This window comes from Electrona antarctica (genome assembly GCF_951216825.1).
Source record: "Electrona antarctica genome assembly, chromosome: 24".
In the NCBI taxonomy this organism is placed as follows: Eukaryota; Metazoa; Chordata; class Actinopteri; order Myctophiformes; family Myctophidae; genus Electrona; species Electrona antarctica.
The window spans coordinates 16,442,585-16,458,357 of NC_136803.1; the positions used below are offsets into that span (position 1 = coordinate 16,442,585).

The window sequence follows — 15,773 nt, forward strand, 5'->3', positions numbered from 1 at the left end:
CCTGACCTCAAAATTTAAAAAAATCCTTCTAAATCCTCCAGTTTTCTGAAATAAAACACGATTTTTCAAAAATAGCAGACCTACAAGCTCGTAGCGCGCCACTCGGTGGCGCGCTATGAGCTTGTAGATCTGCTATTTTTCAATAGCTAAATTATAACATAATGTTTAAAACACCAAAAGGGGTTCCCGCCCAAAATGGGTTAACTGTCCTTTTGCGCAGATCACGCAAACCTCAGCAAAAAGAAAAGGACAATATCGATGGCCTCCAACTGTAGAACAATCACCACATAAGAGCCAAGACAATCCCAGAGCAGAACCAAAGACCAGCAGACCCAAAGCCACACACACAGAACTGAACACAGAGATGACAGCGGAACTCAAAGCTGCAGAATCCAATGATCAGGGAGGAGCACCAAGCTGCTATAGACTACTCAACACAGCGCCACCTGTCTGTCAGTGGCGACATTACCTGGGCCCAGAGCATCCGCAAGGTCAAATCCCATGTCGTTATCTATGAATGATTAAATGTAGATTAATGGTGAAACATGTTATCTAGGATGAATGTAGAATTGTAGATTAACATTTAGTTTATGTTTTGTTTATACAAGTGCAATATGTGTGTGGGTGTGTGTGTGTGATTGTAGTGTATGTAATGTATGTTATACAAAATATTATTGAAAAGAGAGAAGAAAAAAAGATTCACAACAATTCACAGGGAGTGCAGTGTCAGAAATTAACATTTTTATGGTCATCTTGTGAAACAAGAGTGAAGGAAGCTTCTTCCCTCTGGCGGAGTCAGGTTACATATTTTGGGCATGTTACAAATTCCCCCCCAAAAAATCAACAATTTCCACAAAAGTAAATCGCAGATCTACAAGCTCACAATGTGTTGCAGGCGGCCTGTAGATCTGCTATGCCCCCCCTCCCATTTTTTTTGTAATAGGTCTTAAGTTACATTAAGAGATATGATCATATAATCACTTTAGTCAGAACACTTCAGAACAGTAAATGTTGTCTTACCATTATCCCCAGCTGCAGGTTTCTTCGGCTTCTCTGGTTCTTCTGAAGGAGAGAAATGCTTTGATTAGTCAGGAAGCAAATTAATCCCCTGTATATGTACAGTAGGCTATACATGGATTAAAGTTCTCAGTCGCCACGGCTGATTAGAGTCATTTGGATTCCATAGAAGTCGGCTTATCTTCTATGGATGAATGTTACGCAGCACAAACAGCTAGCACGACGTGTTACTTATGAGCTTGTAGGTCAGCTATTTATTTATTTGTTATATTTTATTTGTATTTTAAGTGGTCAAACTTGCAATAGAATACATGTTCAGAGTTAGTTACTGTGAGAGTGAGGTGACATGTTCAGAAGCATATCTTCCATAAACGTTTGGTGTTGGCTAGACATGTTCAGAAGCATATCTTCCATAAACGTGAAATTTCAGGTCAGGAGATTTTATTTCGCTTCATTCCATGACGAGCATGTCGTCTCGGTTGGGTGGAAACCTCAAATGTCCAAAGATTCATTAGCATCAAAAGCAGCGGATCTACGTACATGTAGATCCGCTGCAAGCTCAAAAACAGATCTGCTACTTTTGATGCTTTTGTGTGCCACTGTAGTATGATCAAGTAGGGTGTTCATTTATGGGGGGGGATCACAAAAAGTTAGACTATGGACATAAGAGCTTTCTGCTCGACAGCGACGATGTGCAAATAACATGAAATAACTCAATGAGCACAAAATGCCAACAACAGCAGTACTGAGAGTGATGTCTGAACGATGCAGTCAGTAAGGACATTTACTACAGTGGTTGCAAAGTTGGGGTCCCGGGAGGACCACCAGTGGTCCTTGAGGGGGTTCCAGGTGGTCCCCAGGTAAATGATTGAGAGTTGGTAACCAACCTTTAAAAGATATATAGATATATAGATCTGATCAGTCATTTCTAACGGGTCCATTTGGTTTCATTTTTACGCTCTCAAGAGTTGAGAGGTCCGTGGCTCAAATACTGAATAAATAATGGACCTTGATATGAAAAGGGTTGAAAACCACTGCCATATACAATCTAAGAACCACTGGGTTTTAAGTAAGGCTATCCAACGTTGAAGCTGCCACTACCTACTGGCGAAATGTAGAACTGCAGCACTTTCATGGAGGTGGATGGATGTGCGTCAGCCCCGGACCTCAAATTTAAGGTCCGGGCTAGGCTAGGCTAAACTTCCGCTCGCTCGAGCCATTGAGTTATAATTGTACTTCTGGCAGTCTTCCGGGTGCTTCAAAACGCCACTGAGCAACTTCTACTGAAATGAATAGCTTGGGGGCGGGGCTAGCGCTCCGGTTCGGTGTCTATCCTTTTATTACCCTATGGTTTTAGCGTACCTGGTCCAAAAGCATCACTGAGATCCAAGTCACCGCCGACTCCTCCTCCTCCACCAGCTGTGGAATGAACGAATAACAGGTTTGTGTGAAATGTAATGCCATGATCACAACGTACACACAATGCCTCATGCAAGACAATCCTCAATGTGAATCATTTTAGTCCATTTTGGCATGTGCGTGCGTGCGTGCGTGCGTGCGTGCGTGTCACATAATCTGACATAGCCTGTGTATTTTGGGCGATTCCCACACTTCAAAAAGCAGGTGATTTTCTTTTTCTTTGTCAATTAATTCAGTCGCTTATTTTTATATATGTATGACAACAGCCACTGGTTCAGGTCTCTGACCGCAAAGATTTAGTTTGCGGTCAGGATTTTTTTTTGTCACTGAGCTAGCACTTTGACTTGTGTACAGTATGTGGAGGTAAATGGTAGGGGATGCACACCGTTGACTTTGGGTTTCTCTGGTTGAGGCTTAGGAGTAGCCGGCTTGGGATCTGAGGAACAGACAGACAATTTCCAATTTAGGCACTTAATCAGAGCGACTTGCAATAAGCAAGAACAATACAAGGTAATACATCAAATGCATAGAAATAGTCAACTAGGATCATAAGTAAACCAAGAACCTATCATCCGTCAGTATAACAGTATAATATTCGTGCACTGAAACTATAAACACTATAGAATTCAGGAGTTGAACACTAACGCTTGCCCACCTGCCCTTGGCAGGTAAATTCGGGCAGGTAGAGTTTGCTTTCAGGTTGCCCGACCCCGGGGCAAGTGCTTGTTTGAGAGGGGACGCAACACCTGAACCTAGCCAGAGCTCTCTGTCTTCTGTTATGTGGCATGTAAAATAAGAGAGCATTGTTAACTATAATGTGCTGTTTCACTGTTGCTAAAAATATAAAATAGCAAGTGTGAACCCATCATAGTCATATTCATAGCTATTTGCCATATTTTTGCCATACGAATTGAGACATGTCCGTTTTTATCACACAGTCCTAGAAAGTACAAAAACAGTGTTGAAATGGAACAGTAATTGAAATGTATAATTTATAATCACTTTATAATGGACAATTTACTTATCGGGCAAGTGGGCATGACCTTTGGGCAAGTAGAACATGACCTGTACTTGCCCGATGGGCAAGTGAGGGCAAGTGAGAGGTCCCACTTTGTCAATGTAATGTGCTTTGAAAGTTTGAATACAGCCATATATAGATGTAACGTTTACCATTTAAATGTGTTAATGGAAAGTCACTCACCATCATCAAAGGCATCGGCCAAGTCGAACCCATCTGTAAGAGATGAGAAAGATGCTGTCATTCCAAATGAATGAAAGTCATAAACCACTTTCTACCTGGTGTCATTATAGGCAAAAATGTTACATTATTTTCAAGATGTTTCAGCGAATAGCAGGTCTGTGAGATCTCAAGCTTGTAAACCTCTAGATATGCTAGACAGAGTGCATAAATGTGGGCTCAATCATTTTGATTGCAGACACATTATTGAATAAATGTTTGATTCCTAAGATGACAGAAATATGGTACAGTAGCCGATACCAGTGGTTCTCAAACATTTTTTAGCTCTCAGGTCACCCCTGTAAATTTCATCCACGACACCCCTGAATTACATTGGCACGTTTTGTCATATTAACGGTACTGTACGTAAATATGTGCAGTAAATCCTTCCCCCAAAGATACAGTATGTTACAAGGAAAACTGGAGAGAACATTTGTTTCCATTATACAGCAGATTGAAAATAATTTTCATACATGGCATTTAACCACTCCAACGTTCTCCAAACAAACAGATATACGAGCTCACGTGAGCTTGTAGATCAGCTATTTTTGGTGAAGAGACTCACTTCTGTGTACTGTAGGATGAAAAAGAATGCACCGAGTACAGTTTAACTCGGGTCAGTTTTACTAAGCCTAGAGGGTCTAAGTCGTTAAACTGAAGTGACTTTGATGAATTTCCAACATTATGGAAGCAGTCTGAGGGCTTAACGCTTAAGGCACCCCTGTACTGGTGTCAAGGAAGGCACCCACTCTGAGAAACCCTGGCCTATGCAGTATAGTTTTAAGGGCTGTCCAAACCAAGAATACCATAAACTCTATCCACTCTGATGAATGCCAATGTTCTGTAAACATATTGAACGGGTGGATGTGTTCAACTTGACGCCCAGGAAAAACAAGAAGATCCGATTTTTGAACATTGTCGTCTTGTATAGAATCTGCCTCAGGTCCTAATGGGTAGAATATACAGAAATGCAGACTCGGCTCTCTCATGCACTGAGGCTAAATGGTCCAGAGGTTGTGTAATGGGCCTCTCATCGTTGCTTCCAACCACTACCACTGCTTCTAAGGATATACCACAGAGCAGATCCAAACTTATTATATCTGGATTCTGGCCTCCGAGAAACGGATTTCCAAACGGCTGCATTTCACCAACGAGGAAGAACTGCGTGCTTTCCAAAGCCACAGCCTTAAACCACCGGTGACGTAATGTTCTTAACCCGTTGAAACCCTCTGTGTCATTTTAGGTTTGTTTTTTTCTGTTTTCTGAAACAAAAAACAAAAAGATGACACATGCCATTTATTTTAACACGGTGACATATGGAGAAGATGATACTCTCAGCTTGTTTGGTGTTGAGTCACGCAGCTGAGTCCTCCCACACCGGTGAATAATCTGCCTAAACTCTGTAGATCGGCTATTTTCGGCTAATGTTCCCCTCAAAATACTGATTCAAGGATTTAAGTGGTTAAAGTAAAACAAGTTCCTATCACACAAAGATTTGGCGGCCCCCGCCCTCCTGTAGTAACTCTAACTCTGACTCCCTGTTGAAGAGTCCTGCTCTGTAAAACTGGCCCTGAGATGGCTCTGTATACTACTGCTTTTCTCCTAGCTCACACGTTAGCTAATCTCAAAGCTCACAACGTGTTGGGTGGCGTCGTGTTGTGTTGTGAGCTTGTAGATCGGCTATTCTTGGCTGATGTTGTATAGTATCACTCCATAACCTAATACTTCCACCCTAAAAGCTCTATCAACCTGAAATGCAAAGCGGGTTATGAGGACCCAGATATTCAAAATGCATTTTCATCTGTTCCTTCTGCAGGTTTCTGAGGCACGCCAGTCAGACAAAAGGGAAAAAGGAGAGGGGGGAGAAAAGAAAAGAGGAAAGCCTGTGCTTGCATGCCATCTGGTTCTGGTTTGCAGGCCTGCGGTTTCTCTCCCTATACTACTCTATAGCCTCTGTACCAGTCGCACACACAAGACAAGAGAATTAAGAACATCCGCTTTGGGTTAGAGATTTTGGAGCTTATCTTTGTCAAAACAAGATTTCTCAGTTACTGTGTGACTTGGTCGCTGCTGTGTGCGAATCACCTCAGAGCGAGGTGCACCTCGCACACTTCAGTCCCATGTTGTTGTGATCTTACTTTAGATTTGCCGCTAAAAATAATTTTGCCAAAGGTTGTCCCTTTAACCTGCATTAAAACCAGGAAAGCATCCGTGTCATTCTAGATTTGCTATTCAAAAAGTAGCAGATCTACAAGCTCACAGCGCATCACGCCACGCTGCAAACTTTGCTATATTTTGAGCATTTTTGAAAAATCTTGAAAGTGTTTAATTTTGCTTTTTTTAACACACATCTTTGCTTCTGTTCTGGGCAAGCTTCTGGGCATAAAACATTTTCAGATGAGCTGCCCATGGCCAAATACATCATTTTAGGGGGTACTAGTATCTAGCCTGGCTTCTTGGCCAGACTAATATCACACTGTCGCCGAAGTCAAATAATTTTGCCACCGCCAGATTATCTTCTGGCCACTGCCTAGTATCAGCCTCACAGCCAGGTCTTAATCGACACACACACACACACACACACACACACACACACACACACACACACACACACACACACACACACACACACACACACACACACACACACACACACACACACACACACACACACACACACACACACACACACACACACACACACACACACACACACACACACACACACACACACACACACACACACACACACACACACACACACACACTCTGATGAGTGGGCGAGGGGGGGATCCCTTCCCTTGTGAGCATGAGTCATATTAGCCAAGTGATTTCCTGTCAGCTTTTGGGACAACTATTTTTGGTACAGCCACTTATTTATTTGTATTCACCTTGACAACTGCAGCTAACATGAGAGATCATTATAGTTTTAATACAGCTAATTTCTGACAGTTCTCTGCTAGGTAGAGTATGGCCCATACGTCTAGGGACTCCAGGCACTTGAGAAGGTAGTGTGAGAACTTGGTGCATTCCAAGTATACGTCGAATAGTTTGCCGGCCACTGCTACAGAGCTGACAATGAGGTTATATCTTCTCTTCTTCTCTGGAGTCCTGCCTCAAAGCAGACCAGAGGTAGAAAACTGTCGTTCCCTGATGTCATCGCTAGGGACACAGGCATCAGTAAGCAGGAACTGGGGATGGCAATGAAGGACCGGGAAGTCTGGCGTGATATTGTGAAATCCACCATCTCGACCGCGGTCGAAAAATGATGATGATACGTCGAATAGGGGGTCTGCAGAGTTACTACTACGGGGAGGGCTACCAAATCTTTGTGTGATATAGGATTTATTTTCTTGAACCCTAGCATCCCTATTCTGAGGAGAACTACAGGGGGAGGGCTACCACGTCTTTGTGTGATATAGGATTCACTCTTGCATAAGTTGAATTGCAAGGCATTGTGAGCTTCTGACAATATATTTGTCGGCAATCGGTGGTCTAGGACTTTGCAAAAGTAAATTTAGTAGGACACATGGTCATTATTCAAAATGAACGCATATCGCGATACATGTCGTATTGTGGCCTCTGTATCATGATACGTAGCAATCGTGTGGTGGTTGGCAATACCCTGCCCCAACCCGAAGGCGACCCCAATCAGCTACTGCTTAGTGTGAATGGCCCTTTAGGCTGCTCAACAGTGTGACCTGAATGCGACCCTAATCAGCTGCAGGGGTCAATGGGTCGTACCCCAAACAGTCAGACAGACAGACATACATACATACATACATACATACACACACACACGGCCAGTCATTGGAGCGGTTATAGGCACCACTCAATAATAAGTAAGTAATAATCTGCAACACAATTGTGGGGGTCCCTGCTTCATCTCTCTCTCAGTTAAGGGGTCCTTGGACTGAAAAACACAGGCTACCTGCTATTAGGCTAAGGTTAAAGATCTAAAAAGTTTTAGTGGGGAGCTGCCATGCAGCCAAAGCAAAGTTGGAGCGCTTGCTAATTTGCATTAAGGGAAAGCAGACCTAGGCCTATTCAACAGGTGTTCAGATTCAGATAGGTGGGCACCTCGTGTTAAACTGTTTCCCCCTCCAAAATGTTAAACAAATAAAATATTTGGAAAATGTTTTAGTGGAGTAAAGTCTAAACTAAACTTTCTACAAACCCTGTGTAGGCTATGCTGTTGGCCTGTTGGGCCATAAACAAAAAGTTGAAGGATACAATTTACATCTGATAATAATGTACTGTGTAGGCTACGCTACACATTACTTACTACATTACCATTTTCCTAATATTTTCTTTTAACATTGTGGACAAAATGGCCATTTTTACATTGAGGTGCCCAGATTGCCCAGACTGGCCCACCTCTCCCTGTATCCAACAGGATGAGTCAATTACATAAATCCAAGTCTCTACAATGTATTGCCACAAAAACATCAGGAGACATAAATAAATCCCAGTTTACATTTGCTTTAGTGGTTTATGTAAAATATAAATGCTGTTTTATTTAGGCAACCTTTTGCACAGTGTGTGTCTGTGTGTGCACAGTAAAAGCCCCGTTATTAACCCAGCTGTAACTCTGAGAGATTGTAGGCTACAAGTAATGGTTCAATCAATTTGATACAATCACAGAGTTACAGTACATACTCAGAGTATTATCTTTAGACTTTACTATGGCACCGTTAAACATCATCCCCCCAAAGGGCAGGGAGAAACGATAGCCTAACCGTTTAGTGACTATTATATAACCTCATAACTTGTTCTAATATAGCCTAAACTATTGTTCGCAGTTGTCTGAGACTGAGAGACCAATAATAGGCCTATAGAATAGAGGTGGAAATAAAAACAAAAACTCACCTTGCGTGACTGTCCAGCCAGCTAGGCATGCTACAAGAAGGGCGATCCTTAAACACAACTTCATGGCGTCTGTATTGTAAAATGTTCCCAGTTGTTACGCAAGATGTTTTGGGCTGTATATCAATGATCTCTCTCTGTAATGAAAAAATACATGCGTTTCAACTTTCAGGCAGCGTGTGTTAACGGCCCTAATGCTGCGCTGTCCTGTCTAAGCTTAGAAGAAAGGCAAACATAGGTTTTGGTGTCTAATTTCAAGTCAACTTTTTCCTCTCTCCCGAAGCGCACTGCACGGTAGAGGGGCGCGTCCTGTTGGGTGTGGCAGTCGGAGGGGTGTAGGCGTGTAGTTACAGTGGCATAGACACAGACACAAACAAAGTTGTAAAGTTTAAAAAAGTTAAAACAAATTTACAGCTGATGTTGTGTGGATATAAGTTGCTATTGTATGACGGCGTTTGTCATTGTTGCCTATTATGCACACTTTGTTCAAACTTCTTTTTGCATTTATTTCAAAGATACAAGGTAGAAAAAAAATTAAAATATTGGTATCAAGCTAGACAAAAACTTTAAAGTATAGGCTTTTTATTGATTGATTGATTGAAAATGTTATTTCACACTGAAATAACATTTTAATAACAGCCTACTGTGAAATTCACAGTAGGCTATGTAGAATGGCCCTGGGTATATTTCAAACGAAAGCGCACTCCAATATATTTGGTCCATTTCACGACAAATGTTATTGGATTATAATAATTAGGCTATATGCGGTGTTGTTGTTGTTGTTCGTTACTTTAACGTCGCAGCTAAAGATGGGTGATGGGTCTGATTTTAATTGAAAATTCATAACAGACTGACTGTCCGAGCAGCCAACAGGCAACCAGCGCCATCTAGCGTTTCATATCAAGGTCCATTCATTCATTCGGCATTTTGTCACTATTTCGAGTTACGTGAACCACGTGACCGGCGCTGTTTTCTCCTTCCACGGAACCGACGACAACAGGACAGCGCTTTTCCACACGGAGGCTCCACAGAGACGGACGCTCCGCGGCGGAAGCAGCAGAGTGTAGCAGACAGAATAATGTGGCTGTTGAATGTTCTTCTGCCTCTCATCAGACTGTATCTGTGTGGAGTCAGAGTTCTGCTATATCAACTCTTCAACAGATCCTTCACACTGCCAGGTAACAGCATGCATGCATTCATTGTTATTGTTTATTGTTTTTTTCTCTAATATACTCTATTTTGATCCCTAATAACTTATCAGTACGGGGTCCCTGCTTCATCTCTGTCAGCTGCTAAGCAAGGGGTCTTCTGGCCTTAGCAGCAGCTCTTCCCGTGGTCCACAGACAGAAATAGCATTACATATCAAAACATTTTACATGACAGACAGTATGAGAGAACAGTACAAATTAAAATCAAGTAAAAAAAAAAAGAAGAAAAATTTGACAACCAAATGTTGCAATAATCATTGCAGTTCTGAATCATTGCATCAATATATCTTCATGATGTGATCTATGCCAGGGGTCTTCAATGTTTTCCAGGTCAAGGACACCCAGTTAGCTGATAGACAGATGAAAAGCAAGGACTGCTTAGCTCATAGCTGATGACAAATAACAGTTTACATTTACATTTAATAATTTCATACTTGATTTTTTTTTAAATAGCTGAACTACGAGCTTACAACATATCACCAAGTGACACGTTGTAGAACAGGCTTGTAGATTAGCTATTTATGCTTTTTTAATATTTGAAATTGTATGCTTTTCATTATGGAAGCGATTGTGACGATTATGCAAAACTAATTGCGATATAACGGTTGTGTAATAATTGACTTGTTATAGGCTTGTCACAAGCAAGCCGCTTGTGGTAATGTCCATACACACAATTCAAATAACTACAAAGACCTTCATTGTTAAAGGGGAAAACCACCCATTTTCAACATTTTACTATGTCATTAATGTACCTTAGAGCTGTTGTGTGGAAATAATAAAAAAGTCCCCCCATTTTGTGTTTCCTAGAACTGTAATTATGAAAAAAAATCATTAACATGGTGAAACACATCTTGATGACATCATCAAGATGTGTTTCACCATGTTAATGATTTTTTTCATTTTGACATAGTAAAATGTTGAAAATAAGTGGAATGCCCCTTTAACAGATCAGTGTGTGCAATGTGTTGTGTCTGTGTGTAAAACAATAATTCATACTGGGCTGTCTATGTGTCTTTAAAAGTCAAGCACATGCAATAGTGAATTTTATTCCCTCTTAAAGCAATGGTTCTCAATCTTTCCACTTCAGGCTGTGACCCCCTATGATTATTGTTGTAGGCTTATCTTTCAGAGTCAGTGTAGTTTAAAGGCTGCGAGGCAGCTTCCTCAGTTGTCAGGTGCAAGTATTCCCAGCACCCAGGAAGCCATTGGTTTCCACTTGATAAAATAATAGTGCTAGAGAGCTATGTATAACCGACACCGTGCTGAGCTCTGAAACAATGCAGTGATTAATACCTTCTAACCGTGCTAAGGGTTTTTAGTCTGAAACATGGTAATCTGTCAAAGAATGCATGCTAGTGAACTGGTAGTACTGGCGTCAGCTTAAGCCTCTGTTGATTGTCCTCCAACAGGCAGTGGTTCCCAAAACCCTTTTAGCTCGTGACCCAAAAGAGAGAGAACTTGCCGCTTTGCACCGCATTGTGAGCTTGTAGATCTTCTATTTTCACTAATTGTTTTTTCCTTTTTCCCCCCTTTTTTTTGAGCTGGTAATTATTTGATTTTCTGGTTTTATTAATGATACTTTTGAAAAATGTTGGAATTGTTTTTAAGTGATAAAGTTGTGATTCTTTTTTTTGGTCAAACGTTAAAAAATATATATATATATTGAGAAGCTGCATTATTTAGGACCATATACTGTCTATAAGGCCTTGAATAATACAGCCTCTCAAGGCCTTTAGTGTAGATTTGTAAGGCTTACAGTAAAATTAAAACTCATCCTTGACCTTTGCCAACAGTGCCAATCAGTGCTTAAAAAGGGGAAAGTGTGAATTGGTTAGATTTTATTTTATTTTAACTACTTCAGGAGAATGTCTTGTCTATTTGAAATAACCAAAACGGTAAATAAATTACCGTTTCAGCTCAAATGTGTATATTTCACCATTCTCGTTAGGTGCTACTCAATAACCGAGGCAGCTAAATGGATTGCCTTCCAAAGGAAGCCATGGAAGGCCGAAGCGCCGGAGCCGCGTCCTCCGGCCTCAATCTCGTCGCACACCCGAGGGCAAAGAGCAAAGTGTGGAAATACTTTGGCTTCGACACGGACGCGGACGGCTGCATACTGCACTGGAAGAGGATTTACTGTCGCATATGCATGAGCCAGATCGCGTACTCGGGCAACACCTCCAATCTGTCCTACCACCTGGAGAAGAACCACCCCTTGGAGTTCAGCGAGTTCGTGAAGAGCAACACGGATCACATGCGCGAGGTGTTCGGCACGTCGTTCCCCAGGATCAAGCCCGAGTCCTCGGGCCTGTCTCTGAAGCCGCTGCCCGACACCAACCTGCGTCAGAGCTTGGGCTACGAGAACAGACGGCACAACGACCTGACGCTCGCCGTCATCAACTTCGTCTGTGAGGGCATGTATCCGGTGTCCGTCGTCGAGGAGCGCACATTCAGGACCTTGCTGAGGACGGCCGACCCAAGGTACTCTCCTCCGAGCAAGAGCGACCTGGCGGTCAAAATGCTTCCGCAGATGTACTTTCACGCCCGTGATGCCGTCCTGACCGAGGTGGCCGGCGTGGTGAACTGCGGCGTCACCACGGACCTCTGGCAGAGCCAGACCCAGAACCGAACGTACATCTCCCTGGCGCTGCACGCAGTCCATCACAACACCGCCACTGGCTTCTCCGTGACCAGCAAGTGCCTCAAGACGTTCGAGGTGCGCGAGGACAACGCGGCCGAGAACATCACAAGGGCCATGTACGAAGCCTTCGTCGAGTGGGGGATAACACACAAGGTCAGCGGTGCCACCACCGATGGCTCCCTGGACGTGGCCAAAGCGTGCTCTCTGCTGGAGCTCTCGGTGCAGATGCCCTGCCTCGGGCACGCCGTCAACCGCGGCATGGATGAGGCCTTCGAGCTGCCGCGCATCGACGGCTTCCTGGGACGCTGCCGCAAGCTCGTTGATCACTTCCGCGAGACGGCCGTGGCGATGTACCTGCTGAAGGAGAAGCAGCGGCAGCACGGCCTCGCGCAGTGCGCGCTCACCAAGGACCGGAGTCGCTGTTGGCTGTCGACGCTGGCCATGCTCCGGCGGCTCAAAGAGCAGCAGCTCGCCGTGATGGCGACGCTGGTGGAGTGCACCGAGAACCACCACTTCAGCTTCGGCGCTGGTGACTGGGCCATGGCGGAGGGCCTGATCGAGGTCCTCCAGCCGTTCAAGGTGGTGGCGGACATGATGACGTCCTGCAAGTATCCCACCATCAGCATGGTGAGGCCCGTGCTCCACATGCTGCTCAACACCACACTCAAGGCTAAGGACGGGGACCTCAAGGAGGTCGGCATGACCAAGGAGGTCATTTCCAAGGCGCTGTCCGGCACCTACTCGCAGACGCAGGAGATCAGCACCTTCCTCAACATCGCCACGTTCCTGGACCCCCGCTACAAGCGGCTGCCCTTTCTGTCGCCGCAGGAGCGCTCGCGCGTTGAGGGCAACGTCATCGAGGAGGCCAAGGCCATCCTGGAGAAGCAGGGCTCCGAGCAGCCCTGCCCCGACGAGTTCTCCCTGTCGTCCGACGAGCCGCCCAACAAGAAGCACGCGCCCGGCGCGGAACCCACGGGCGGCAGCATGGCGGCACCGGACAACCCGCTGGCCGCCATCTTCTGCCAGTCGGACTCGGACCAGAGCCAGGCGGAGCTGCACGCGCAGGTGGTGGAGGAGTTGAGCAACTACAAGTCCCAGCGGATCCTGGGCCTCAACGAGGACCCTCTGCTCTGGTGGTCCAACCACGCAGCCTTGTTCCCCACGCTGCCCAAGGTGCTGCAGAAGTACTGGTGCGTTCCCGCCACCAGCGTCCCGTGCCACAGGCTGTTCAGCTACTCGGGAGCGGTCCTGTGCGGGAAGAGGAACCGCATCGCCCCGGCTCTCGTGGACCAGCAGGTCTTTCTGTACGAGAACTCGCGCAGCTATTACGAGCCGGAGCCCACCGACGACGACTTGGAGGACAGCGTGTGGGACTGCAACTATATTCTGGGTCAGCCACTGGAGTAGCGCTGTCACCATTCCAAATTTAAGTTGACGGTTAATTGTCACACAAACATTTGCGATTAACAATTTTAAGTTTTTTTTTGCATTGAACATTGGAACGTTATAAGTTGTATTTCTTTTTGTCTTTTAGGCCTCAAAAACACAAATTGCACGTAATGCAACTTAAAAACAAAAGAAAAAACAGAAGAGGCTATTGGAGAACCTGATTTGAATAGGGATCAGATATGATCTGATGCAAGACAATGTCACTATGACAGCACGTTGTGCAATTTGTGATGTTTCTTTCCATGGGGGACGGGCTTGCACATCCTCCCATCTCCACAAAATGTTCATGTATGATATCAGTTAACTGCAGATTGATGGACAATATACCGCAAGCGGTAGAGACAACACAGCAGTAAAAAGTTACAGCTACAACCGGGCAAAGGAGCACAGTAGGTGCAGAAGAATAACATCACAATAAAGACACCGACAAACAAATATGATTTATTCTTCTTCTTCTTATTTTTATTAAGTATACAGATGTATACACCCTATACAATCGTCCTGCCTGGTGCAGAACAAGAGACACCGTCAATAAATATAAAAGTATATTAAAGACGTATAACACTATTATATACAGTATGTACAATCGCCCTGTCTGATGCAGAACCTGAAAAAAAGAGTAGCAAGGTAAGCCTATAGTTAGCATTTGACGTTAAGAAGAGTAACGGCACATTAAAACAGGCATGTCTTATCCTGCAAAACATAATATGATTTAAAAACATGTTTAATTAATCTCAGGACTGAAATAATGCTAAATAAATGTGCAGGTGTAATTTGTTTGCTCTTTCTTTATGGTTCTACTGTGTAGGCCTTCTTGGAACGGTTTATAGCTACAATATGTATGCTTCATCATGCCTGCCCCTTTGTTTGCGTTTTGTTTAATGTGCACATTATACATTTTTTAATTTGATTTAGGTATTATATTTTATATTTCTGTCATGTGGAATATTTGTTAGTAACCATTGTAAAATGCTATGCACCCACAATCATATAAAGACATTATTATTAATTGTTGTTTAGTGTCTGAGACATAATTACAGCTATTAGCACTGGATTGACTCCTTCCATTTCTTATTTCAGTGGTTCTCAACCTTTTCAGGCCGCGAACCCACCCCCCAAAATTATTATATTTGAACTGGGGACCCCCCCTAAAATTATCATATTTGAACTGGGCACCCCAGAGATGCCCCCACCCTCCAAACATTCAAAACCGCCCTCAAGACCCACCTCTTCAATATTGCCTTCCCTAGCTAACCCTTCCCACTGTCTTTCTTTTTAATGTTTTTACCTTTTAGTGTTTTTCCTTTTTCTAATAAAGTTGTTTTTATTTTGTTGTTACCTCTGTAAAGCCCCCCCCCCCCCCCCCATGTAAAGCGTCTTTGGGTACTCAGAAAAGCGCTATATAAGTTTGAGATATTATAAAATAACCTTATTTCAAATGGGAACTGCCCCCCCCACCCTCCCCACCCTGACAAGCACTTTAGTTTGACTCCCGCACAGATAAATATTGTGAAAATAGCCGATCTGCTATTTCTTTTTCCATTGTTTGACCAGTTTTCATAGTTTATTGATTTCTTTTGATGCAGTAATGGTCTTTTTTTCTTTCTTTTCTTTCTCATTTTTTTAGGTCTTAAAAGTCCTTACATTGTCACTTCACTGTCATCTGGGGAACCCCCCCAAAATCATGTAGGGGGTCCCCCCCGGCGCCCAAAGGTTGAGCACCACTGTTTTATGTCAATGCTTCATGCAGCCGAATATGGTCGGGTAATATGATCGTCACTCACCAGGAGCCTGACAAATAAACCGTCAGAAAATGCATTGGCCAATATCTTTTGCATCAAACTATTCATACAGTTGGTTCCCCATACTTACAGGTGTAATGAAATGAAATAAATGAAAAATCTGTCACCTTGTTCAAAAATAAATGGATAATTTA

The 15,773-nt window shown here is 43.6% G+C and overlaps 3 protein-coding genes across 6 annotated transcripts in view; 2 read left to right on the top strand and 1 right to left on the bottom strand.

The window, feature by feature from the left end:
• The window catches only part of cd99 (CD99 molecule), a 25,657-nt gene extending 16,845 nt beyond the window's left edge, over positions 1-8,812 (bottom strand). For 3 of the 4 annotated variants that reach the window (XM_079495559.1, XM_079495558.1, XM_079495561.1), the window contains exons 1-6: positions 8,543-8,812; positions 3,638-3,670; positions 2,822-2,872; positions 2,380-2,436; positions 1,021-1,062; positions 470-511 (exon numbers count right to left, since the gene is read on the bottom strand). In XM_079495559.1, the coding sequence (XP_079351685.1) occupies positions 470-511; positions 1,021-1,062; positions 2,380-2,436; positions 2,822-2,872; positions 3,638-3,670; positions 8,543-8,606 (289 nt within the window). In that variant the 5' untranslated portion in view covers positions 8,607-8,812. The remainder of the gene's footprint in view (positions 1-469; positions 512-1,020; positions 1,063-2,379; positions 2,437-2,821; positions 2,873-3,637; positions 3,671-8,542) is intronic. The other variant, XM_079495560.1, reaches the window with a different exon arrangement.
• The window catches only part of dhrsx (dehydrogenase/reductase (SDR family) X-linked), a 65,458-nt gene that overhangs the window by 41,264 nt on the left and 8,421 nt on the right, over positions 1-15,773 (top strand). The gene's annotated exons all lie outside the window — the stretch shown is intronic.
• Positions 9,586-14,939, top strand: LOC306917339 (E3 SUMO-protein ligase ZBED1-like). Its single transcript, XM_079495517.1, has 2 exons — positions 9,586-9,717; positions 11,696-14,939. The coding sequence occupies exon 2, from the start codon at positions 11,723-11,725 to the stop codon at positions 13,793-13,795; it is 2,073 nt and encodes a 690-aa protein (XP_079351643.1). The 5' UTR covers positions 9,586-9,717; positions 11,696-11,722; the 3' UTR covers positions 13,796-14,939.

Excerpts from the sequence above, each read along its gene's own strand:
- LOC306917339 (XM_079495517.1), top strand. The coding sequence starts at position 11,723 with ATGGATTGCCTTCCAAAGGAAGCCATGGAAGGCCGAAGCGCCGGAGCC.